The 26,526-nt window shown below is 41.4% G+C and overlaps 1 protein-coding gene across 1 annotated transcript in view; it reads left to right on the forward strand.

The window, feature by feature from the left end:
* Nucleotides 1-26,526, forward strand: part of PDE11A (phosphodiesterase 11A) — a 451,047-nt gene that overhangs the window by 393,762 nt on the left and 30,759 nt on the right. Inside the window, exons 18-19 of the mRNA XM_051849397.3 lie at nucleotides 9,115-9,189; nucleotides 15,269-15,352. Of these exons, the coding sequence (XP_051705357.2) occupies nucleotides 9,115-9,189; nucleotides 15,269-15,352 (159 nt within the window). The remainder of the gene's footprint in view (nucleotides 1-9,114; nucleotides 9,190-15,268; nucleotides 15,353-26,526) is intronic.

The following is a 26,526-nucleotide window of genomic DNA, read 5'->3' on the forward strand; positions in this document are numbered from 1 at the left end:
CATTCTAACCGGGGTGAGGTGAAACCTCATTGTGGTTTTGATTTGCATTTCCCTGATTGCTAATGACCTTGAACATTTTTTCATGTGCCTGTTGGCCATTTGGATTTCCTCTTTTGAAAAATGTCTATTGAGGTCCTTGGCCCATCTCTTAATTGGGTTGTTGGTTTTGTTTTTGTGGAGTTTCTTGATCTCTTTATAGATTCTGGTTATTAACCCTTTATCTGTTGCATAGTTTGCAAATATTTTTTTCCCATTCTGTCGGTTGTCTCTTCACTCTCCTGACTGTTTCTTTTGCAGTACAGAAACTTCTCAATTTGATGCAATCCCAATAGTTGATTTTGGCTTTGACTGCCTGTGCTTCCCGGGTCTTTTCCAGAAACTCTTTGCCTGTGCCAATATCTTGAAGGGTTTCTCCAATGTTCTCTAGTAACTTGATGGTGTCAGGTCGTAGATTTAGGTCTTTAATCCATGTTGAGTGGATTTTTGTGTAAGGCGTAAGGTAGGGGTCTTGCTTCATACTTCTGCACGTGGAAATCCAGTTTTCCCAGCACCATTTATTGAATAGACTGTCCTTGCTCCAGGAATTGGTTTTAGATCCTTGATCAAATATAAGTAGGCTGTAGATGTTTGGGTTGATTTCTGGTGTTTCAATTCTGTTCCATTGGTCTATCCATCTGTTTCTGTACCCGTACCATACTGTTTTGATAACAACTGCCCTGTAGTATGTCCTGAAATCTGGTATTGTGATGCCTCCGGCTTTGTTTTTGTTGTACAAGATTGCTTTAGCTATTCGAGGTCTCTTGTGCCTCCATATAAATTTCAGCACCATTTTTTCCAGATCTGAGAAGAAGGTCTTCGGTATCTTGATTGGTATTGCATTGAATGTATAAATTGCTTTTGGGAGAATGGACATTTTGATGATATTGATTCTTCCAATCCATGAGCATGGAAGATTTTTCCATTTCTTGGTATCCTCTTCTATTTCTTTCTTTAAGGTTTTGTAATTTTCATCGTAGAGATCTTTAACGTCCTTGGTTAAGTTTATTCCAAGGTATTTGATTGTTTTTGTAGCTATTGTGAATGGGATTGATCTTAGAAGTTCTTCCTCAGCCATGGCATTGTCTGTGTATACAAAGGCTGTTGATTTTTGTGCATTGATTTTATACCCTGCTACTTTGCCAAACTCTTCTATGAGTTCCAATAGTCTCTTAGTAGAGTTCTTTGGGTCCCCTAAATAAAGAATCATGTTATCTGCAAAGAGGGATAGTTTGAGTTCTTCCTTCCCAATTTGTATCCCTTTAATTTCTTTTTCTTGCCTAATAGCTCTGGCTAGAACCTCCAGAACTATATTGAATAGCAGTGGTGAGAGTGGACATCCCTGTCTGGTACCAGATCTCAGTGGAAATGCTTCCAACTTTTCCCCATTCAATAGGATGTTGGCTGTGGGTTTTTCATAGATTGCTTTGATTGTATTGAGGAATGTTCCTTCCAAACCCAGTTTGCTTAGAGTTTTCATCATGAACGGGTGTTGTATTTTATCAAATGCTTTCTCGGCATCTATTGAGATAATCATATGGTTTTTCTTCTGCAGTCTGTTAATGTGGTGTATCACATTGATTGTCTTGCGCACATTAAACCATCCCTGCATACCAGGGATAAATCCCACTTGGTCTGGGTGGATGATCTTTCTGATGTGTTGTTGCATTCTATTGGCAAGAATTTTATTGAGGATTTTTGCATCTATGTTCATCAGGGATATTGGTCTGTCATTCTCTTTCAGTGCTGCATCTTTTTCCGGCTTAGGAATTAAGGTGATGCTGGCTTCATAGAAAGAATTTGGGAGGATTCCCTCTTCTTCGATTGTTCTGAATAGTTTGAGAAGAATTGGAGTTAGTTCTTCTTTAAATGTCTGGTAGAATTCAGCAGTGAATCCATCTGGTCCTGGGCTTTTCTTTGTTGGGAGGGCCTTTATTACTGTTTCAATTTCTGTCTCAGTTATGGGTCTGTTTAGGTTTTCGATGTCTTCCTGGTTCAATTTAGGTAGGTTGCATGTGTCCAGGAATCTATCCATTTCTGATAGGTTTCCCTGTTTGCTGGCATACAAGTCCTTGTAGTAATTTCTGATGATTCTTTGTATTTCTGTGGTGTCTGTTGTTACATTTCCTTTTTCATCTCTGATTTTATTGATTTGGGTCTTTTCTCTTCCTTTTTTTAGTTAGTTGGGCCAATGGGGTGTCAATTTTGTTTATTTTTTCAAAAAACCAGCTCCTCGTTTGGCTGATTTTTTGGAATGTTTTTCTTGATTCAATCCTGTTGATTTCTTCTCTGATTTTAATTATTTCTCTTCTCCTACTAGATTTGGGTCTGGTTTGCTGTAGGTTTTCTAGATCCTTGAGGTGAATAGAAAGCTCATCTATTTGGTGCCTTTCCAATTTCTTGATGTAGGCACCTATTGATATAAACTTTCCTCTTAACACTGCTTTTGCTGCGTCCCATAAGTTTTGGTATGTTGTGCTGTTATCCTCATTTACTTCCAGAAAGTTTTTGATTTCTCTTTTGATTTCTTCTATGACCCATTGTTCATTCAGGAGCATGTTGTTCAATCTCCATGTGTTTGCGTATGCTCTAGGGATTCCTGAGTTGCTAATTTCCAACTTCATTCCTTTATGGTCTGAGAAGCTGCATGGTATGATTCTAATTCTTTTGAATTTGCTGAGACTTGCTTTATGGCCTAGTATGTGGTCAATCCTAGAGAAGGTTCCATGTACTGCTGAGAAGAATGTAAAATCTTTAGCTGTAGGATTGAAAGTTCTGTATATATCTGTTAGATCCATTTGGGCTATAGTGTCGTTTAAATCTACTGTATCCTTGTTGATCTTCTGTCCTATTGATCTGTCTATTTCTGAGAGTGGAGTATTGAAGTCCCCCAGTACTATTGTATTGGGGTCTAAGTCTCCCTTTAAGTCCGTTAACAAATCTTTTAGATAAACCGGTGCCCTGTAGTTAGGTGCATATACATTGATAATTGTTATATCTTCCTGTTGAATTGATCCCTTAATCATTATGTAGTGTCCCTCTTTGTCTCTCTTAACGGTTTTTGTGGTAAAGTTTATGTTGTCTGAAATTAAGATGGCTACGCCCGCTCTTTTTTCATTTCTGTTGGCATGGTATATCTTTTTCCAGCCTTTCACTTTCAGTCCGTATGGATCTTTGTTGGAAAGATGTGTTTCTTGTAAGCAGCAAATAGATGGGTTTTGTTCCTTAACCCAATCAGCCAATCGGTGTCTTTTAACTGGACAGTTCAGGCCATTCACGTTCAATGTGACTAATGATAAGTGGTAACTTTGCCCTGCCATTTGCCAAAGATAAGTTCTAATATATGCTTTGAATTCCCTGTGATCTTTTGCTGTGAGCTTTCCTTCCTTGGTTTCCTTCCTTTACCTTATTTCATATTGATGACCGTGTTTCTTTGTTTCTGTGTGTAACACATCTTTAAGCATCTTTTGCAGGGCTGGACGAGTGGCAACAAATTCTTTCAATTTCTGTTTGCTATGAAAAGTCTTTATTTCACCTTCATTCACAAATGATAGCTTTGCAGGATATAATATTCTGGGCTGGCAGTTGTTCTCTCTTAGTACCTGGGCTATATCTCGCCATTCCCTCCTAGCTTGTAGAGTTTCTGATGAGAAGTCAGCTGTGAGTCTGATTGGAGATCCTCTGAGAGTAATCTGACGTTTCTCTCTTGCACATTTTAGGATCTTTTCTTTATGTTTCACTGTGGAGAGTTTAATTACAACGTGTCGTGGTGAGGATCTCTTTTGGTCGTGTTTATTAGGGGTTCTGTGGGCTTCCTGTACTAGGATTTCTCTGTCCTTCTCCAAACCTGGGAAATTTTCTGCTAATATCTCACTAAAAAGGCCTTCTAATCCTTTCTCCCTCTCCATGCCTTCAGGAACTCCTAGAACCCGAATGTTGGGTTTTTTAATAGTATCCTGAAGATTCCCGACAATATGTTTTAGATTCCTAATTTCCTCTTCTTTTCTTTGGTCTGACTGTATCCTTTCCTGTTCTCTGTCTTCTAAGTCCGATATTCTCTCTTCTGCTTCACCCATTCTGTTTGTAAGGCTCTCTATTGTGTTTTTCATTTGATCTATTGAATTCTTCACTTCAGTCACTATCCCAGTTTCCTGTTGTACTAGTTGTTTCGTTTCATTTTGATTCCTCCTTAATATTTCATTTTCACGAGAGAGATTTTCTATCTTGTCCATTAAGGATTTCTGTAGTTCAAGAATTTGTTTTTGAGAACTTCTTAATGTTCTTATCAATTTTTTGAGATCTTCTTCTTGCATTTCTTCTATGTCATCATCCTCATAATCTTGAATTGGGGTGTCTTTTTCATTTGAGGGCTTCATGGTGACTTCCTTGTTTTTATTACCTCGGTTTTTGCGTTTGTTATTTGGCATATTGGAGATATTTGGTTTCTTCACTGTGGTGCTTTTTCTTGTTATACTATGACTCTAGATTAAGTGGACTATCTGTTTTTGATGGAGCCTTAGGGCTTGAGATGGGTGTGGCCTGAGAGCTCTGTTTGGTGTGCCAAAGGTGACACTCCCAGGTTAGGCGTGGTAAACCTCTCTCTCTCTCTCTCTTTCTTTTTTTTTGATTCAAAAGGGAAGTAATTCTGCACAGCTGAATGAAGTTGGAGGTAGTTAGCAGGCAAAGGATATACCCACAGGAGCCAGAGATTGGAACCTCTTTCCCAAGGACCACACAGGAAATCTGTTCGGCCCTCCAGAGTGGGCTCAAATTCTCCTTCAGTCTCCCACTGGGTTGCCAAAGATACGGAATTGTAGTGTCTCTGGAGAGTGCTCACGTGAATTCTGTGAGTTCTCTCCCCCACCGTCTCTTTTTTCACAGTCTCAGTTCAGTAGCACCACAAATTTACAAGGTCCTAATCTCCTGTTAATTTGCCCCGCCCAGAGTCCCAGAGTCAGGTTTTTCTGCTAGGCTCAGGGCCGGTGCAGACCTGAGGTCGCTCTGCTTATGACGTATGTCCAAGATGGCGCCTGCTCTTTGTCTTGCTCGCCCTTGAGAGGTGAGCGGAGAGAGAGAAACCCGTGTCCGTACCAGTCACCTTTTTTTTTTTCTCTCTCTCTCTCTTCCAGTTAGCCTGGTGAACTTCCCCCCTCCCCGGGGGTCGTTCCCTCTAGTCTCCTCTCTCCGCTTGCCTGCCGGTGTCGCGGGTTATTGAGGTTCGGCTCACCTCACATTCCAGCGCTGGTGTATTGAGTCTGCCGCTGGTGTCCCGAACTGTGGGCTCCCACGCTCTCCACGCAGGTCCGCTCCCCTTCCAGCGCCGATGTGTGGACTCAGAGCCCTGGACGTCCCAAGTCTCCCCCAAATTTTATCTGATTCTTATTGCAGTGCTGAGTCTGTTGACCTTTGTCACTCAAAACACCTCTCGATTTTCATTTTCATGATTTAGAGTTGAGAAGCAGGTTCATCTTCCATCTCTGCAAGACCCTCAATTTGTGAACTGTTCAATTCTCTTCCATTCCTATGCGTTTCTGAGCTTTTTTCTAATAATACCTAGCAAAACGGTCATTGGCATCCATTGCATGCTTCTAACATTTTGTTTTCCAGTCTTTTCTCTGGAGACTATAAGTCAATTTAAAAATTAACTTTATTTATGTGATAATGGTAAAGAATATTTTGCCACTGTGTGATGTGGATTCTAATCTTTGTAGCCTCCACACTGCCTGATAACTGGCCCCCAAGCTGATACCACATATTTTAGGGTCTTTTACTTTCTTTTTGTTTAACAGTAGCACCTCAGTTCTTTTTTGATGACAATTTTTATGTCAATCAAGGTTAAGAGGGGTTTTGCAGTAGCAACAAATATATTCTGAAATTTCAGTTGCTTAACACAAATTAAAGTTTGTTTCTTGCTTACATCACAGTTCAATGCCAATCAGGAGCTGTTTCTGTAGAGCCCTCCTTCATTTGCGCTTTGGTTTTCATTTCAGTGTGACATGTATGAAGTCACATAAAGCAGGGTAACTGTGAAGAATGTGTGTGGTTGGGCAGCTTTTCTTTACTTACCTGCCCGCCCTTCACCTCTCCCGTGCTGGGAGGCCTCCCTTACTACACGAGTGGAGGGAGCACGGACGGAGGGAAGAGGCGCATGACTCTTCAGGTACTGGGGGAAAGTGTAATACTGGAGTGGCTGCTATGAAGGGAGGAAGAGAAGCTAGGTAAAGGGGTGGAGAGTTAGAAGAAGTGATGAGGCTAGGCCACAAACAGAGAAGACTAGAAAGGGAGTGGGGTGAGGTACGGTGTGCCAGGGGCTCCAGAAATCCCAGTGAAACACGCATCAGGAACTAGAGGAGCAGGAGCTCACTTGGTACAGGAAAGGGACAGGGTCAAGTGTTTAGAAGGAAAAAGAATTTCTTCATGGATATTTTAAACCAACTTGGGAGGCCCAATAGCTGCTTGTCTTGGTCACTGGTATAGACAAAATTTTATTTTTAGAATGTGAAGTTCTGCTGATAAGCGCAAAAATGGTAGATTTCAAAAATAAAACATGTTTTTGCACATGTTTCCATCAGAAATCTTGTCACACTTCTGTGCTACAGTTATCATCTTTGCTTGTCTCCAAACTGAATAGGTTGATACTTTTAAAACTCTATTCACTTTTTGATTTGGGGAACATTAGGTCAAAACATCAGAACACTTTTTTAAAAAAAAATAACATTTCAATTTCCTGGATTTTTTTAAACTCCCTTTTAAAATGTTCTTTTTCCCAGGATTTATTCCACTTTTCCTTCCTCGCAATCATGGCTCTGAGCATGTGGGTTTCCCCAGTGATCCCTCAAGGCCTCATTAGCATCTCAATTTCTTTCTTTAATGAAAAATTCCATCAGGAGCCACTTAATGTTCCTGATTGGATTTTTAAGTACAAGCAAAACAGTGGTACAAGTTCAACTGTGAAAGAAGCACAGGGGAGATACCCAGAACCACTTTAGAAAGAGCAGGGATGAGATTTTGTTTAATTTCTTTGCTTTCCAGAGGCTATAGACCTACACAGGGCTCCCACCTCCAGGTGCCTGATGTGCACATTTTTATTCTTTATCGCAGAAGAAGCAGCTTCAGAGCAGTCTGAGAGAGCTCTGGGAATGGAATAAGCAGGGTCATACCCTTAGGGGGCTGTTTCTTCTTTAAAGGAAGGCTAGAGGAAGAAGCCCAGAGTGGCACAGACTGGAGAGAAGAAAACCAAGTCCTAAAAGATGGGCACATATACCAGTGATTGTAGACAGACGTGGGGAGACGTTGATTTTTGAGTAATTGCAATGAGTTTTATGTGGCTGAATTCTTGAAAGGTAGTCATGCTTCTTATTAGAAATGTTAGAAATCTGGACTTACTGGATATTCCTTTCTTTTTAATAGCTACATACTTCCTCTTCTCAGATATGTGTGTGTGGTGGGGAGAAAGAGAGTTTGATGTTGTGTTCAAATTTTATTTATGATCCATGGTTGATAAAATCTCTTGAGAGCTACACTTAATTATCTTGATTCTATGCACTTCACCAAAAGTAAACTCATCTCACCTTTTTCATATTTAAGAATTTATCTTCCTAACAGTCTAGAATAGCAGAAGTAAAAACTAGTTTAGGGATCCACATCTTCTTGCCCTCAGGTTGTCTGGGTTTTTTCTGTTCTTCTAATAGTTTGTAAATCCAGCTAGTTCATCTCAGAAATTACCTAGATGTGAACTACAGTATCATTGAAAATACCTTTTCAACATCTGTTATATCATGTTACTTGTCACAAGCTATCCTGAAAATTATGCACTGGGGAAAAAAATCTCTTTAGTTTGTCTGTGATCAGTTTCTGCTGATCATTCACACTACTGGATGAAAAGTTGGAAAATAGGGTTATCTCCATGGTTTGGAGTAGCACAACCATTTCATTGTGCTTATACTAACTAGAGCCTGGCATAAATCAACAGTTTTGTATATAGATTCAGGCAATCCAAAGACCAAATCACATTCTTCAAACTATATCTTGAAGTGCTATAAACGTCTTGTGTGAACAGTGGATCTAGCATGTGTCCTGCCTCTTGATTGCTTGCTGCAGGAGGAAGCAGAAGGCATGCCCTGAGGTTAACCTTTCTACACACAAATATTTGTAAGGAGGAAATTAAGGAGTTTTTGTGATGGCAAGATGAAGCCAAGCTAAGATTAAAGTATATGACTGTAATGGGGTAGTCCCTAGCTAGATTTGGCCCAGTTGAACAGGGATCAAGGGCCATCCTTTTCTATGTTCTGGGTGTAATGTCTGGGGTGAGGCTTAATTTAATATTCAAAGGTGGTAGGGTTTGGGGTGAGGCTGGACTAACACCCATTTCCTTGCCCTTTTTTGGAAATCTTGAAAGTGTCGTGACATCAGGTGCATGATGGGAGTGGAAGTGTTGGCCATAGTAGTCTTATTAAAATGACATTATAATGAACTAAATATCATCACAGGTATGCAATTAAGAGCTATACTGGATATTTTTAACCACCAATTCTTGAGTAGCAAAACCCTGCAGCTGCAGTCTATACGGAAGGAGGGTGGGATTTGGGCAGGACACGCGGGGCCATGGAGCAGGCAAGGCTGCAGCACAGATGCTAGCAATCCTTAGCCCATCTTTGCTGGCTACTGTGCTGCCTACATCACAGCAAAGTAACAAATGTAAGGAAAAAAACCCAAAGGTTGGCAAAATTATCATTACATCATATAATATTATAACAATATAAATTCTTATTAATTGCTTCATTTCTCTGTATAAGAACTTTTCTTACTTTGAAAGTGGCAATCCAATGCCTCATCCTGAATAGGGTAGCTGTACTGTGGGAAATCATCCATTGGCATTATCTAAAAATACATTGCACAAATTATCTTGATTAAAAGGAAATCAGTTTCATTGATTAAATTCTGTAATACCTTCAAATACAAAAGGTTAATATAGTCCTCATAAACTTTGTAAATGATTATCTGTGTTGAAGATAATCACCTTATACATCAGCCAATAATAACTACTGAGTCTCCTGATAAAATATTTATATGTTTCAGGTGGCTGAACTTGTAACCAGTGAGTTCTTTGAACAAGGAGATCGGGAAAGATCAGAACTCAAACTCACCCCTTCAGTAAGTTCATGCTTTTATTATCATGTATTTACCCTTTTGAATGACATTTTCCAAAATAACTCCAAATAACAAATTGAATATGCCAAAGACTGAGAATGGATTTAAAGAAGCACCCCCCTTGGAAGCTTAGAACTTTAATTAAACTTAAATGCTAAACACTCTTATTCCCAGGTTTCTGATTAAGAGTGGTGAGCTACTTAATAAGCATTTACCGAGCACCCACAGTGGAATGAGTAGGCACAGGGGAGGATGTGAAAAGTGGAATTTGAATAATTCAGAGTCCATTGCTAGCATTTCCTGTGTGCCTCCTTTGGAATAGAAATACAGCAAAAAATAAATAAATAAGTAATAAGGTAAGCTGTCTAGTGTTGAAGGGCTGATTTTATTTTCCAATTTTGAACTTTTCAAAATCCCTAAAGCACATCTGTTTCTGCCCTTTGTCTGGAAACTGAGAAGTTTCCAGTGGGGAATGAGGCTCCAGTGAGCAGGCTGCGCTCTATCATCCGCTCAGCGGCGATTTGACAGTGTTTGCTGTGGGCTCAGGCTGACGCTGTGTGTACACATGAAGATGTTCAGTTCCTCAGTCCCCACCCTTGAGGAGAGGTAGCCCCTTCATTCCTAATGAATAATCAGCTCAAATTATGTAGTCCAATGACTCTGAGAGTGGGGCAAAGTATTTTAAAACCTAGCACAGCATCAATAAAACTCAAGGAATATGTCAGTTGTCGACCATGTTTGTTCATGAGGATTCCAACCAATGGTGTCTTAAATATTTGGAAGTATTTGAAAGATCTTCAGGGTTTAAGCTGTTCTTCTTTGCTGACATTTAAAATCAAAGAAAAGGGGCCGGTGTGCGGTGCACCAGGTAAAGCTGACACCTGGGGTGCCAGCATCCCCTGTAGGCACCTGTTTGTGTACCAGCTGCTCCACATCTGACCCAGCTCCCTACGAACATCCTTGGGAAAGCAGCGAAGATGGCCCAAGTGTTTGGGCCCCTGCCAGCCACATGGAAGACCCTAATGAAGCTCCTTGCTCCTGGTTTTGGCTTGGCCATGCACATTGGCAGAGAGCTGGGTCAGAAGTAGTATAGCCAGGATTCAAACTGGCACTTCAGTATGGCATGCCAGCATTGCAAGCAGCTTCAATTGTTGTGCCACAATGCTAGCCTCCATTTTGACTGTTGTTAACCAGTTGCTTACCTAAAAAAGGTCAGAATACAGCATAGGTTGAAACACAAACCACTTATTTAAGTTTTCAAAGCAACATCTTTATATACAGTTTTTAAAACATCCTTTTTTTTTTGGTGTTTACCAAGTTTAGTTGTAAAAAAAGACACTAGATTGTGATACATAGAGTTCAAGTGTAAAACCTGCTAAACCCAAGTTTCCCTCAGCTGTATATTTGCTTTCAAATAGAAGCTTACCCCTTCCTTTTAAAAGCCATCTCAGAGGCATACTCTGAAGGGTTTATAATACAGCAATACCACAGGTCATTTAATTAAATGAAAAAAAAAAAAATGAGTAAATTGCCAGCGTCAGCGAGCTGGCAGGTGCAGTGGTGCAGCACTAAAGAGCCTTTATCTGTAGGCCCAGGTAAGGCATTTTCTGAAGACATAAATGATATTAATTCTGTGGAGGAAGCATAACTCTAAATGATGCTCTCTCCTCACAAAAGACTACTTAGCACAGCTGACGGCACTCTCCTCAGGAGAGGCCTGGCTGCTGTGGCAAGGTTATCGTTCACGAGTCTTTTTCCAGAAATGTCTGGAAAAGTGCGCGCCCAGAGATGACACCTACAGTGTCCACCTGCCCCCTGATAATTAGGAAGAAAATTGTCCTGTTGTTCCCTCAGGTGTCATGGTCCTGGAAGCCATCAGAGTGGTTTTGCGAAGACAGAGGCTAATCTGGGCCACAGCCAGAGGGTTGATACCAGAAGCAGTGAGTCAGTTCATCAAATGTGCTTGAGCACCTCCATGTGCTCAAAGCTAGGCATTGTATCCAATGATGGGCAAGACAGCAGTCTCCTTGCCCTCAAGGACCTTGTCAACTGGTGGGAAATATAGACATTAAATAAATGCTTACTAATACTCAATTTCAAGGTGCAAATTGTAGACAAAGGGGAGCACGGCAGGATATAGCGCCTCACCCTCATTTTTCTCTTGTCAAAAGTAAAGAAGTGACTAGTCCAGGAATAAATCCTTCCATTTATTGTGAACTGATTTTCAACATGGGTATCAAGACAATTCAATGTGGAGGGAGGGAAGTTCCTTCAACAAAGGGTACACGGACAACTGGATATCCACAGGCAAAAGAATGAAATTGGCCCCCTACCTCTTACCACCAACACACCCAAAATTAACTCAAAATGTATCAGATAACTAAATGCAAGAAATAAAACTATAAAACTCTTAGAAATCAAGGTATAAACCTTCTGGGTTTGATTTAGCCACAGTGCCTTAGATATAATGACATAAGCACAAGAGATAAAAGATAAAGTGGCTCAGAGCTGTTGAATTAGACTATCAAAATTGGACATAATCAGAATTAGAAATTTGTACATCAAAGGACACTGTCATGAAAGTGAAATGACAACTCACAGAGTGGAGAAATTATTTGCCAATAATATATCTCTGAGGTGCCAAAAGTATCAAGACTGTAAAAAGAACTCTTGTAATCCAACAACAGGCAAATTAATTGGGGCCAGCCAGCATTGGGTGTAGCAGGTAAAGCCACTGTCTGTGGAGCCATATGGGGCCACTCATGTCCTGGATGCTCCACTTCTGATCCATCTCCCTGCTAATGGCCTGGAAAAAGCAGCAGAAGATGGCTCAAGTGTCTGGGCCCCCACCACCCACATGGGAGACCTGGATGAAGCTCCTAGCTCCTGCCTGTCCCAGTGATGGCCACTGCAGTCATCTGGGGAGTGAACTAGAGAATGAAAGAAAGCTCTCTCTGTCTCTCCCTCTCTCTCTCTCTTTTAAAATAAGTAAATCATTTTTTTAAATGGACAAATAAGTCAAATGGTTAAAGAATCTGAATAGCTCTATCTAAAGAAGTTATATAAATGATCAATAAGCACATAAAAAGATTCTCAAAATCATTAGTCACCAGGAAATGTAAATTGAAACCACAGTGAGATACTACTTTACACTCACTAAGACACAGATGATGACAAGTGTCGGTGGTGCTGTGGAGAAATAGGAACTTAGTACACTGCTGGGAGAAACGTAAATTGGTGCAACTGTTTCAAAAAACAGTTGGGCAATTCCTCAAAAATTTAAACATAGGTTTATGATACGACCCAGAAATTCCACCTCTAGGTATATATGTATATCCCCAGGAGAAATCAAAACATATATGCAAACAAAAACTTGTATGCGAATGTTCAATGCAGCAATATTCATATTAACCAAAAAGTGGAGGGGCTGGCACTGTAGCACAGTAGGTTAATCCTCCGCCTGTGGTACCACCATCCCATAAGGGCACTGGTTCTAGTCCCAGCTGCTCCACTTCCAATCCAGCTCTCTACTATGGCCTAGGAAAAGCAGTGGAAGATGACCCAAGTCCTTGGGCCCCTGCACCCATGTGGGAGACCCAGAAGAAGCTCCTGGAGTCTGTCTTCAGGTTGGCCCAGCTCTGGCATTGCGGCCATTTGGGGAGCAGATGGAAGACCTTCCTTTCTGTCTCTCCCTCTCACTATCTGTACCTCTATCTGTCAAATAAATAAATGAAATCTTTAAAAAAAAAAAAAAGTGATTAAAATGAATACCAAAAGTCAATCAATTGGCCGGCACCATGGCTCAATAGGCTAATCCTCCGCCTTGTGGTGCCGGCACACCGGGTTCTAGTCCCGGTCGGGGCGCCAGATTCTTTCCCGGTTGCCCCTCTTCCAGGCCAGCTCTCTGCTATGGCCCGGGAGTGCAGTGGAGGATGGCCCAAGTGCTTGGGCCCTGCACCCACATGGGAGACCAGGAGAAGCACCTGGCTCCTGCCATCGGATCAGCGCGGTGCGCCGGCCGCAGCGCGCCGGCCGCGGTGGCCTTTGGAGGGTGAACCAACGGCAAAGGAAGACCTTTCTCTCTGTCTCTCTCTCTCACTGTCCACTCTGCCTGTCAATAAATAAATAAATAAATGTCAATCAATTGATGAATAAATAAATAAAATTTGATATATCAATATGATGAAATAGCACTTGGCAATAAAAATCAATAAAAGTTATAGATGCCACATGGCTAAGGTAAATCTTGAAAGCATTAGGCTAAGTGAAAAAGATCCCATATTATATAACTCCATTTATACAAAAAGTACAGAAGAGGCAGTCCTTTGAGACGGAAAGTAGATTAGTGGCTGCTTAAGGATGAGAGTTTGGAGCAAAATGAGGGTGACTACTACTGGTTTGAGCTTTGTTTAGGGGTGATAAATATGTTCAAGGGGCAGCATTGTGGTGCTTGTATTAAGCTACCTCCTGTGACATTGGCATCCCATATCAGAATGCTGGTTCAAGTCCCAGCTTCTCCACATTTTTGACCCAGCTTCCTGCTAATGTGCCTGGGAATGCGACACATGACAGCCCAAGTACTTGGGTCTCTGCCATCCATGCGGCAGACCCAGAAGGAGTTCCTGACTCAAGCTTCCACATGGTCCAGACTTGGCTGCTGTCATCTGGGGAATGAACCAGCAGGTGGAAGATAATTCTCTCATGCATGTGTGCTCTCTCATTTTGCCTTTCAAATATATTTTTAAATGCTCTAAAATTGATTATGATGATGGTTATAACAACTCTGAGAGTATACTAGAAACAACTGATTTTTTAAAAGGAAGTAATTGAATAATACCCACCAGACACAGGACAGTTAAATAAATCGAAACATTTCAGATAGCAAAGAGAGATATAGAGAAAATAAAAAAGAATTAAACTTGTTAAAATAATATTTTGGACCAAGACCCATGTAGTTCACGGGAACTATTCCTTTCTCCAGCGCACTCCACTGTCTTCTCTGAATTCCAGCCTTCTTTTGCATTTCACATTTCAACACAAGGATAAAACAGAGGCTGTGGGGGTCATAGACCTTTACCCTAATTTGGAGATAGTGTCCCCCAGTTTGGCAGCTTGTGATTTCTGCCCTACTCTCATTCATAAATCTGAAGGATGTAGATTTGGACCAAAGGGATTACTTGACTCTGTCTACTTGACCAGTAAAGTCACCAAGATGGTGTGAATGCCACATTTTATTTGTAGTAAAGACAAAACCTACTCTAAGATGCCAGGGCATGTGATAACCAGGCAGTGTAGTCTTCTCTATCAATAAGAGCACATGGTACCTTCTTAGGTCCTGGTCTTACTCCTTAAGCACAAAGGAAGGGACATTCTCACTGGAGTAGAATTGTCAAGTGTTTCTTCAAGGAATCCATTTTAACTCTTGAATTCTGTTCATTTCCCTTGCTAAGTTTGCCCAACAGAAATATCTCAAAAACATACTACACTATGTCAATTATTATACCATCATAAAGTTTAAAGACTGGGAATGAGAGGGATGGGTGTCCTCCTCTGCCCTCCCCCATGATAGATAAATATTTAGAAGTCTATTAATGATAGAACCTTATTGAAAAAATACATATAATTGTCACACCAACATTTCACCCTGAAAAAGTAATATAAATGGTTTCTATTTAAAATAAAATTGCTTTTAAGAATATTTTTTCAATCTGTCACACCCTCTCACAGTAGAAATAAGAGCCTGCATTATTTTTATGGCAATAAAACACATCCCCATCTCCTTGACTTGTTCCCAATTCCCAGTGACCTGATGACTTGATTTAGTAGCAGCTACTTATATCTGAAGACAGATTTTGGCCCCAAGGAGTGGCATGCTGTAAAGTTCAAATACATTCATTTACAAATCTCATAAAAAAGGGGGAAATACTTTATTTCTCATCATAGATAAAGGAAATGAAAGTATGTGTAAAGATTGATTGTGATTTTTGATGTGTGCAGTTGGTAAAAGTTGGGCTAAAGTATTTGACAAAGCACCTGTAGAGTACTCCAATGCAGTAACACTACTTTCTGTCCCCCATTCTAGGCTATTTTTGATCGGAACCGGAAAGATGAGCTGCCTCGTTTGCAACTGGAATGGATTGATAGCATCTGCATGCCTTTGTATCAGGTAACCTTGATTTGGGAGGGTTTCTGTGTCTCTGCTGAGCCAGAAAAGCAAGAGGGTGTGTAAAGTGCTTTTCGAAGCATTTCTTTTAAGAGACCTTCCAGAGTATGCATGTTATGAACTCTAGCTACAGTTCATCTTCTCAGATTTTGGACTGAACCCTGGGAAGAGTGAGTACCAGGAAGCTGGAGATCTGAGTTCTCCACCATCAAGTGTCTAGCACGTAATCTTCTATGGGCTTCAACTCCCTAATCTGTAAACCAGGGATAATAATATTTTATCTTGGAACTTCCCAAAGTGTGCCCCATGGAATATAAGTATCTAGCCATAGTCTAATAGCTCTCTCTGCAAAAAGACTTCTCAGGGCCAGTAATTCAGGAATTGTCCCCATGCACATTAAAATAGTAAAGGCTTGGAGAAATTCTGCAAGCAAGAAATTTGTTTAACCCTGAATGACTCTGAATTTCTCAAGTTGTAAAGCACCTTCCATCTTCAAAATCTGCCTCTCCCTAGATGCATGTGACAAATCAATATATGTGGCCATGAATTCTGAGCAAGATGCACTAACAGTCTCTAGCTCTGCTGCCTAGCATACAGAACCCTGCCCTTGGCAAGCTGGCAAATGTTAGCTTTGAAGGGTTCATATTCCACTTTGAGGATGGATTAGAGCTGGCATCGGTTATCACTAACAGTTCACTGTACGCTGGGTTTTAATTCCACTTCCAAGCATTTGCTTTCATCTGTGAAACCTGGTGAGTTCTCTGCCCCTGCCTACCTACGCTTCCTTTCTTACTCTGAAGTGAGAAACAGGCAGTGAAAGCAGAACTTCTTTGGTTTCTCACACTGTGTGACTCCATTAAAAACACACTATTGCTTTTTAAGGACCCCACAACCATTAAGTTTGGAGCTTATCTCACCACTTTGCTTTTAGCACTTTTAGGAACTGCTGAGCCCAACCACAGCACACTTAAAATAAAACAGAATACCACCCTAAAGATGCAAATGTTAATTTTTAAATAAAAAAAATTGATTTTGTAAACAACAAAAATATATTCATTTTAAAAATTTTATCCATTAAACACAGGAGAGCATGAAACCAGCCAAGTTTTTAAAAATCTAAAATTAATTAGTTATAAGTGGAATATAATGTTCATTTATTTAATAATGAATGAGGGAAAAAAATTAAGAGTGATGCACACTTTATGAGAAATGGATCCTCAACTCTCTTCTCTTCCTATCTGCTCCTCCCACCCTCAGTGGCATTGAATAATCTGGGCCCCCAAGTGTGAAGCCCACAGCTGTTGGGTCAGGTTCATCTTGCTTTGCTAAATTGACCTTGACTATCCACATTGAATTATTTTTTTAATGTTATTCAGCTTCCTGTACACACTTAGGCAATAAATGAGATGAATAAATTATTCTTGGAATTCATAAATTCCTTTTACTGTGAATAAAACTTAGGAGAATGAAGAAATATATTTGTGGGGCTGATTAAATTTTTGTGCTAGTTTGCAAAGCTCCTTTGGAGTGAACCCAAAGCCTACATACTCTTTCTGTGTTATTAGTTCTAGTGATTGCTGAAAAGGACCCTCATGCGCTTTTCCATGTTAATTGTTTCATTACTGATTCACAATCATTTAGGCTTACGTTATATTTCCTATTAAATACTTTGAAATCTTGAGGTTCAAAAGGACATTAAACTGAAAATGGCAGTTTCTAGAATTAAGGGAGTAATAGGACCATCCCAATTATATATTATCCTGATTTCTCACCTCTGTCTTATTTTACTGTTGATCCATGGGGTTAGATACACCTTCTGTTTTCATCTGGGGGAAATTAACATATTGAAAGGTTAAGTAAAGTGCCCACCACATCTGAGTTGTGTCCTGCTCATTCGTGACCCTTATTTTGGTGTAGTGATAGTTCCACTGCCTAGTTCCTCCCCTGATGGAAACTTACTCCACTATTCGTGACTATTTCTGCATGTCATTCTGAAAGACGAATGTGGATGAGGCTGTTTGTTAAAGCTCATACTCATACTTGCTGCTGCGGTTTTCTCATTTTGACAGAGGGTGGAACCCATGCCCTTTTTTGATTCCTTGTCACCACTAATGTCATGATTTCATTTGCAAATTCTTGACAACGCATTAGAATCTACCTTTCAAAGAACTGTCAAACTCAAACTTTGTGGAGTAAAATATCCCTGTAAGGGTCCCTATTTTGTTCCTTCTCATGCAGTGGGGAGGGTTTCCCCCCATTATTTAGCTGGATAATCTTACTTTAATTGAGATGAATCAGTCAGTAGGCGGGAACTGACATTCAGGGGAAGACACAAAGCACTGAGACAATGACAAGCGAGGCAAGTCCGCCACAGAGGCAACCCAGACAGTTGCTGAAAGGCCAGTTTGTGCAATAATCAATGTGCAATACGTCTGAGAGGATAAAAGGCAAACAGAAAAGCATGCAGGTGGCAGGACTCCTGAATGAAATGGTATGATCTGAACAGAAGAATCCAGTTTGGCTTTGCAAAAACTGTTCTGGGCATATGGCAAAAGGACATGGAATGGTACATAGAAAACCAAGAATGCCCCTTTAATGACCAAGGTCCTTACCCCATGGCGGCAGGCATGGGTGCAGGTGTGGGAGACAAGAAACCTGATGTACAGCCTAAGCAAACAGACTCTGCTGAAAGAGCTAGGATCCTCTCACAGGTGGAGCAGTGTGGAAAGAGGGAGTGTGGCGAAGCTGGCAGCTAGCCAAGGGCATCCCACGGCCAGGAGGCTACTCCACACGCGGTGGGATGGCACCGGGAGTCTGGCAGTGAGAGTGGACTTGCAGCAGGCAGTTGATACAATATGATTTTCGCACAGCTTTTTTTACTTCACTAACTTTCATTAGGTAGTTTGGTTTTACTTCATGGCTTTAAAAGGGTTGTGCTAGTCAGACATCAAAATAGATCAAGCACTTTTTGCTTGTGCTCCTGTTTGCCGAGTTGTCTTTCCTCCATCCAAAGGATAAAAATTGTTGCTACTTTCAGATGCCTGAAGACTACTTGTATGCGTAGGTGGGAACCCACATAGGTACATTTGGATGCCATTTATATTTAAAATGAAAATTCAGGATGGGTGTTGGGTGTAGTGGTTAGTACGCTGCTTGGGATACCCGCATCCCACATCAGAGTGCCTTGGTTCAAGTCCTGGCTATGTTCCCAATTCCATCTTCCTGTTAATGTAGACCCTGGAAAGAAGCACAGGGAGACCAAGTAGTTGGATCCCTGCTACCCACATAGGAGACCTGGACTGACTTCCTGGCTCCTGGCTTCAGCACTGGCCCTGCCCCAGTTGTTGTGGGCACTTGGGGAGTGAGCCAGCAAATGGAAATCAATTTCTCACTCTCTCCCTTCCTCCCTCCATAAATTATTTTTAATTGAAACTCTCATTTAAGGGATAACTTTAATGTCTGGTCCATCTGTGACTGTGTTGCAGAGAAACAGCAAGGAACTTCCCCTCCTCCAGAATCTACTCACTGGGAAGGTAACTCGAGTGATCAAGCGATTGACTGAAAGTGGCCATATATATAAAGTCATATCAATAAAGCAGCAAAAACTGACACACGGGCTCTCCTTACTATAAGTAAACAGGAGAAACTAGCTGTTTCTATCTCAAATGGAGAAAGAGAAAGAGAGCAAGTAATTGTGGCATTGATAGCTCTCTGACATGTATGAGAACAGCCCCAGACCCATGCATAGTTATAATACATTTTTATATACATATGTTCATATGTAACCACATAGTTCTCTAGAACACGTTCATCTTTTTAATCCTAGGGTTCCAAACTTTTGTTTAAAAAAAAAAGAATTCAAATAAAATGGTCCTAACAGGCAGAAGTCATGATTTATTTGTGACAGCATTTTAATCAGAAAGCATCTAGGAAGCCAAGAGTGGGCATGGAATCATCAAAGCGTGTTCCTCCAAAGAAGACTAAAGCCCTGTGAGTTAGCTCCATCCTAGCAGGATATCTCAGAAAATACATTGACATCTGATTCTCCTGCTTTCTGCTGTCTTTGCACCCTGCTGGGGATCCATTAGCCTGCTGCTCACATCTTTGGGGGAGGAGGGGGAGGGAAGAAAGAAGAAGAAAAAAAAAGACACCATCAAACTTCAAAGTCATTGCTGCACCAGCCTTAGGGATAAACAGAAACCCTGATGTCACAGTATCATTCGGAGCTTCTATTTGCAATAGCAGGCGAACTGTTTGGCGCTGATTGTCATCCACAACTTGATCCAACCTCAGTGTCCCTGGAATGTCAATGATGTACAACAGGCATTAGAAATCTCCTGTTGGATAAGGACTGAAGAGTTTGGCTTTTATTATGAACAGAGAGTTTTAGCTCATCCCAAACAAGCTTTTGATCTTGGAGTGGACTTCCTCACAGGTAAAGAGAACCTGACCCAGACTGCTTGCAGCTGGAATAATTCTCTGTCTTCATTAAGAGGAGGAACACTTTTAGAACAATGTCTTGGGGCTTCTGCAACAGGCACGGCTTCTGGTGTTAAGATTACAGTGACTTTTGACTTTTTTTTCTGCCTTCCATTTTGGAAATACATTCCACTAAAGGCAATATTAATATGATCTCCAGAAGAGAATGGAGAGAAAAAAATCTTTAAAATATTTTTGACATTTTAGGGACTGGGAGTTAGAAATTGTTAAAATTGAACTGGAAAAGAGAATAAAGATGCCATTCCAGGATTCCGGGTACTGATAAAAGTTCCCTTAGTCATTCATGGCTGTGTGCCATTAAAAAATAATAATAAGTAATGAGCTATAGAATAACTGGTTGGAGCTGTAACCTTATCTCCTTTTTTTTTTTTTTTTTTTTTTTTTTGACAGACAGGTAGAGTTATAGACAGTGAGAGAGAGAGACAGAGAGAAAGGTCTTCCTTCCATTGGTTCACTCCCCAGATGGCCGCAACTGCTGGTGCTGTGCTGGTCTGGAGCCAGCAGCCAGGTAGAGGAGCAACCAGGACTAGAACCCGGCGCCCATATGGGATGCCAGCACTGAAGGCGGAGGATTAACCTAGTGAGCCATGGTGCTGGCCCCCCTCATCTCCTCTTAGCAAGCCAATGAGAAATGGAATGTGAGTAGAGAGGACTGCATCAAGTAATTTGTAAAAAGGACCCCACCCACCTGAATTAGCATCCCGTTAGTGTTTTCCCTGTGATATCTTGTTTTCTTGTGGATGAGAGGAAGAGTCGGGGCTCATTTCTCATTTGCTCTTGCAAAGGGACAATATGGAATGGCATCCTGTGTAACTCAAAAGAGGGAGAGAGTTATCTTCCTGTATTCTGTCATTGATCTATCTGGTTCAGTCTTTTCCTGGTGATGGAGGTGGGATAGGAGCAGTGTTCAGGGACAGGTACTTGAATTTGAAAAAGTGTATTGATTTCTGCTTAACACAGGTTTGGGGTTGGCTGGGTTGTGGTGCTAACACTCGGACTGCCCCAGTTACACGGTGTTTCCTCCCCTGCTCTTATCTGGTGCCAGAAGAATGCACAGGTGGTTGTGACTACTTGGCGACCTTCGAGAACAAGGGCCCCTCGTGTACATGCTACCTGCCAGTCTTAATGGGTTCCCTGTGAGGTGGCTGGTCAGGACTTGGCGTGATCCATACCAGCCTCCGTGTGGGCGTGGGTGTCGGCATGAGGAGGCTGTGTGCTGGCAACTCCCCCACTCCACCCTAACTCCCTGTGGCTTCAGAAGCAAGAGAAGGCCCTTGTGGCCTCCTCCTCCAGCCTCCTCCCCTGCCTCCCGGGCTTCCTGGTTAGTTCCAGTCAACTGGGTCTCTTGGCATTGGCTCATTCCTTCTGGGACACCTATGAACTCTCAGCGACTTCAGCCTGCTGTCCACAGGACACCCCTAAGTCCTTTCTAATACCCTGCCTGAGCAATGCCAGCCTGCTTTAGGAAAATTAGGCCCTGAAGTCCAGAAACAGCCCTTCCCAGCCCCCAGGCTCCCAGCCACTTCTGCTGCTCTCTCTCCTCCTCTTCCCCCCCAACTCCATCCTTCTCTCCTCTCTCACTTTCTGCCTTCTTCTGTCCCCCCCTTTTTCCTCCTCCCTCCTCCTGATACCTTCCCTGGCACCCTAGATGGAGAATGTTTAAGTTTCCTTTTCTTCCTCGGATGGGAAATATTCTTACATGGATGGTCTCCTCTGTGTTCTCCCTACTGGCGCTTTGTCATAAAAGTTGATGATCTGACTTAGCCTGGCTTTATTCTTTATAGTAAAGGAGAGTTCTGGAACATGGATACCCCTTTCTTTACTACCCAAAGCTGCATGCAGTTATTCTCTCTCCAGGCTAAAGGATGATGGCTTGCTGTTTCTGGAGGGGACCCACCATCCCCCTGAAGGAGAGGACCCTGCTGAGGTAATGGGTGAAGAAGAGCCCCAGGCATCATGAACAGAATGAAAATTAAATTACTTTACTATTTTCAAAACATTGATACATATAGCACACCCAAACCTGAGTGCCAACAGTAAAACCTGTTTATCTCAAAAAAAGATGCTGTATGTTATAAGTCAAATACAAATGGAAAAGAAATACAAGTACTCAAAAGTGTCAGTTTTAGGTAAGTTACAGGCCCCTGCACTATAGACTGTTTTGTAAACTTTTGCCACAATGAACTTTCTTTAAAAAATCTGAGCAGGGCATCCCTCAGCTTAAAACCTCAGGTTATGACCTCTGTTGAGAGACCTTCTATTTCCTGGTTTGGCATCAAACACACCTTCCCCATTTATTCTGAGCCCCCAACGACTGTCATCTGTCACCCTGCCAACTTCGTCACTCAGGCACCCTCTGCCCCACGGGACTCACCGACCCTCCTTAGTCTTCCCTTGCCTTGCCCTTCAGTCTTCCCAGCCCCCTCCTCAGTCTGTAACTCATCAGCCCCCACGGTCACTGCTGTAAAACCTGTACCCCTCCCTGGCATTCACAGCGCTCTCTCCATCTCTTCATAATCACACAGCCCACTCTGCACCGTGATTATTTTTTTGCCTGTCTCTCTTCCCCCATTAGACTGGTTTCTTGGGACACCATATTCCTGGCAACTAGTAGCACTGTGCAGGGCGCATTACAACTGTTCAGTAAATGTTTGCTTAACAAATGAATGAAAGAGCAGAAACTTGAACAGGGGATGCAGTGCCACAGAATTAATGATAAGCAGTGGAATGTATTCAGTCGGGTTATAATGTCATTTTAAGTTATTGCCTATAAATACATAAAGCCTTTCATCAGAGTATGCACTGTTATATACCTGTCCATAATCTGAAGTATATGGCCTATGATATCTTTGCAGAAAGTGGTTTAGTTCTCCATTGTGGTTGAATCGGCCCTTAATTCTACCGTAAAGGACCAGTTTATAGCCATGAATTTTTCAGAGCTTTGACTTTTTCAGCTAGGAAATCCATTAAATTTTCTCTATCCAGCATCGCTAGAAAATATAGTCTTCTTTTAATATTCAAGTTAATGGATCAGGCTAACATATGTCAAACTTAAGACTTCAAGAAATTGTACTGTATATTGTATACATATAATTTCAAAAAATTATAATAAAACTTAATAATCATAGGTAACGTTTCATCTTTAGAAGACTTTCAGCTCCTCCAGCACCTAACAGTTACCAATACAAACATCAAATGATAATGTGCTGTGTAGGAGGAAGAGCTGAAGAGCAGAGAGGGATCATTAGTAGGAGAGCAGTTAGGTTCATGTCACCTCCTGCTGATGCATGATACGGGCAGGTGAAGGTATTTCACACCCCTGGCTACATCTCAGAGTCACTCCTGAATACCTGACTCCCAGGGTGTTTGATTTTGTAGGGCATTTTCCACCTCTGAAAAATGAGTTTGATTTGATAAAGTAACCAGCTCTATGTACATTTGCTTATAAGTAAAATGGACTTTGTTTTGTTTCATGCAACTTTTAAAAAGCTGTTCTTTATACAGTGCTACTTAAACTATTCATATGTATTTTATGAGCTTGACAACTGTAATTGTTAATTTATATTAAAATGCTGGAATCTGATAAAAATATGATATATCTCTAATAAAGTTTTTGAAGATAGAGTTTAAGATCTACTTCTCCTTATCCAGCTGACCAGCATAAATAACTCTTTTTTAAAAATATTTCTACCTGGTTATCATTAAGCTAAAAGTCACTTAACCCAAATGCTATACAAAGCTTGTAATAGTGTCTTTATTTCTGTTATTTTCCAGTTCCTCTAAAGAGCACATTTTAAAATCTGACCTAACTCTTTTAGATGGTCCTTCCTTCTTTTACTGTCTTCAGAAGAAAAAAGGAGGGAGAAAGAAAGTGAGATAAAGAAAAATAACATTTTTCTTTACTCAGATAAAAATAAAGACCTTTTGTACTGATTGGTTTTTGCATTGCAAGTGCCTCTCCAAAATCTCCGAGAGAGATTATGTTCACTTATGGTCCATATTGTTTGAGCTCTTGACAAGTGAGGCATTAGATAAACGTGAAGCATTGTTCTTATGCTATTGCCAAGAAGAATCTTCTGTACTATTCTATATGATTCCTGAGAGAATTCAAGGAGGCCCTCCCAGGTCCTGAGCTATCACTATCTTATGTTTAATTATCAGAGCTGTAATGTTAAATCAGTTAATCAGAGAACATCGCCTCATTTTCATAAGCACATGCTACCTTAGCAAAGCGATCAAAGAGATTCGGGCTCTCAACCTCACACATCATGCACTATGGCAACCCTGCAGTTGAGTTTGTTAGCCAGTCTAAAATGAAATTCAAGACCTCTATCAGACGAAGTTTCTGTAGAAAAGGAGATCAGTCTAAAACTCCTGAAAATATGAGCGTCTCCTCATGCATACTTTTTTATAAGCAGATATTTATTGCATACTGACTATATTAGCCACTGCCAGAGGCCTAAATTTTAAAGTTTACGTAGTGCTTTTATTTTATATGTGCAATTTAATCTAATCCTACTTCTGTGAAGGACGGAAATACTTCAGTCTGGATCCCATAATGCCTCATGGTCTAGTTTTTTACAGATGAAAAAAACTGAAACCCAAAGTGCTAATGGACTTAGAGTAAAGCAGTTAAATCAAGGCTGAATCAGAATTTCCAAGTCAAGTACCCTTCGATCTTTCTGTGCTTTCCCCCACCATACTTCCTTGAGAACGTGTGATTCCATTTTGTTCAACAGGACTGTACCTTTGTAAACCTCCCCATTCACAAAGGAAACACTGAGTCCTTCAGTGGGGAGGATACAGGGACTTGCGTAGAAATTCCAGAGAGAACCTCAGAGGATTGATTGGGCTGATGGTTTCTGTTTAGTTGGACACTGCAGACAATTTTTTCTCAATCTAACATCTTCAACTGTGTAGGGGACTGATGTTCCCAATTAATGCTTGTGGATTGAACTCATCAGTTTATCTTGTCGTCCTTCTGAGAATCCAACTGATATTATAATAATAATTATTATTTTAAAGTGATACAGACTCCTTTTGGCAATGGGAAGAGGCTGGAAGATTTTTAGGCATTGTGATAGAAAAAAACCTAGATTGCCTATGAAAACTGTTAGTAGAAATAGCCAAGTTAATGAATCTGCCAGTGAGGTCTTAAAAGGAAATGAGAACAGTAAAGAAAATGGGTAAAACCTTAGAGAATGCCTAAGTTGCCAGGAGACCATTAGAAACTACAAGAGCCTCGCATTCTCTTATTTCTGGCTGCCCCCTCACACCACAGCTCACACGCAAACATGTTTTGATTTAGGTACACTAGTATATTCTGCTTTGGTCACTTAACAAAAAGTTCATTACGTGTTTCCACGTTTGTACATAATTTTCACATTCTCCTTTGAAACAACAAGCTACTATTCCATTCAGTTGACTTGTCATAATTTAATATCACTCCCTGCTTCTTTTTTTCTAGTTGAGATAATCCTGAAATAAGCACTCTTGTGCAATATTATAATGAGTGTGATTAGAAATTATTAAAGCCAGCCTTAAAAAAAAAAATCTCTCAAGGAAACAGTGTGAGTGGAGAGAAGGTATCCCGAGTGCTGGAGCTGGCCAGAGTGTGCAGAGGGACATCAGTGGGCAGGCAGCTGATCCTGTCTTTCAGAAGGAGCTGGTGAGAAGCTCAGCACCTAGGGGGACAGGTTTGGCCAAGAGTGGGTGTATTAGTTTCTCAGGGCTGCTGTAATGAAGTCAAGTGAATTGGGTAACTTAAAGCAATTTATTCTCTCACTGTTCCAAGAGCTGGAACTGAGGCATTGGCAGGGTTAGCTCCTTCTGAAGGCTCTGAGAAATAATCCACTCCATGCCTCTCTCCCAGCTTCCAGCCATTGCCTGCAGTCCTTGACGTTCCTTGCTTATAGATGCATCACTGTAACTTATATGTCTCTGTCTGAATTCAACATCATCTTCCCTGCCTCTGTGTGCCCACATGGCCTTGTAATGAAACCAACCACTGGATTTAGGGCCCACCCTTCTCCAGTACGACCTCATCTTTAATTGCCAACATCTGAAAAGACCCTATTTCCACATACAGTCAAACCCAGAGGTGACTGGCGTGAGCACTTCAGCCCATGCGGTGGAGGACATACTTCACAACAGTGAGCTTCAGGCGTAGGCCTGGAAAGGAGGGAAGGAGGAAAGGTTGCAAGTTGGTAACTGGGGATTCAGGAATAACCCATCATCCACACAACCAGGGAACAGCCTGTGCCACGGCTGCCAAGTTGGGAGAGCAGAGAGCTAGCTCATCTGTGGGTGCCAGTCAGGAGAACTCACAGCTGAAATGGTAAGTCTGTCCCGAGGCGCCTTCCTACTCTGCTCCTGGGACACCGGCAGTCAGATGCCTTCCAAAGCAGAAAACTGGGGTTCTCCTGGGAACCAGAAGTGCCTCAGGGAAAAGACCTGCACGTACTTGCCCATGGGACTCTCGCGAGGAATCAGCTCTTCAGGACGCCCTTAAAATGGAACCCACCAGTCGACAGTCACGGCCATGTGACTGCTGCCTCCCTGCCATCCCCTGCCTGTCCATCACCCTTTGCAGTTCTTTCAGTGCCTGGCGTTCAGATGTCCGCAAACAGATGAGGGCCACAGGATGGCTGAGAAAAGCTTCTAATAGGAATGAATAG

The sequence above is a fragment of the Oryctolagus cuniculus genome, chromosome 3 (assembly GCF_051225735.1).
Source record: "Oryctolagus cuniculus isolate XC-2025 breed Fujian yellow rabbit chromosome 3, ASM5122573v1, whole genome shotgun sequence".
In the NCBI taxonomy this organism is placed as follows: Eukaryota; Metazoa; Chordata; class Mammalia; order Lagomorpha; family Leporidae; genus Oryctolagus; species Oryctolagus cuniculus.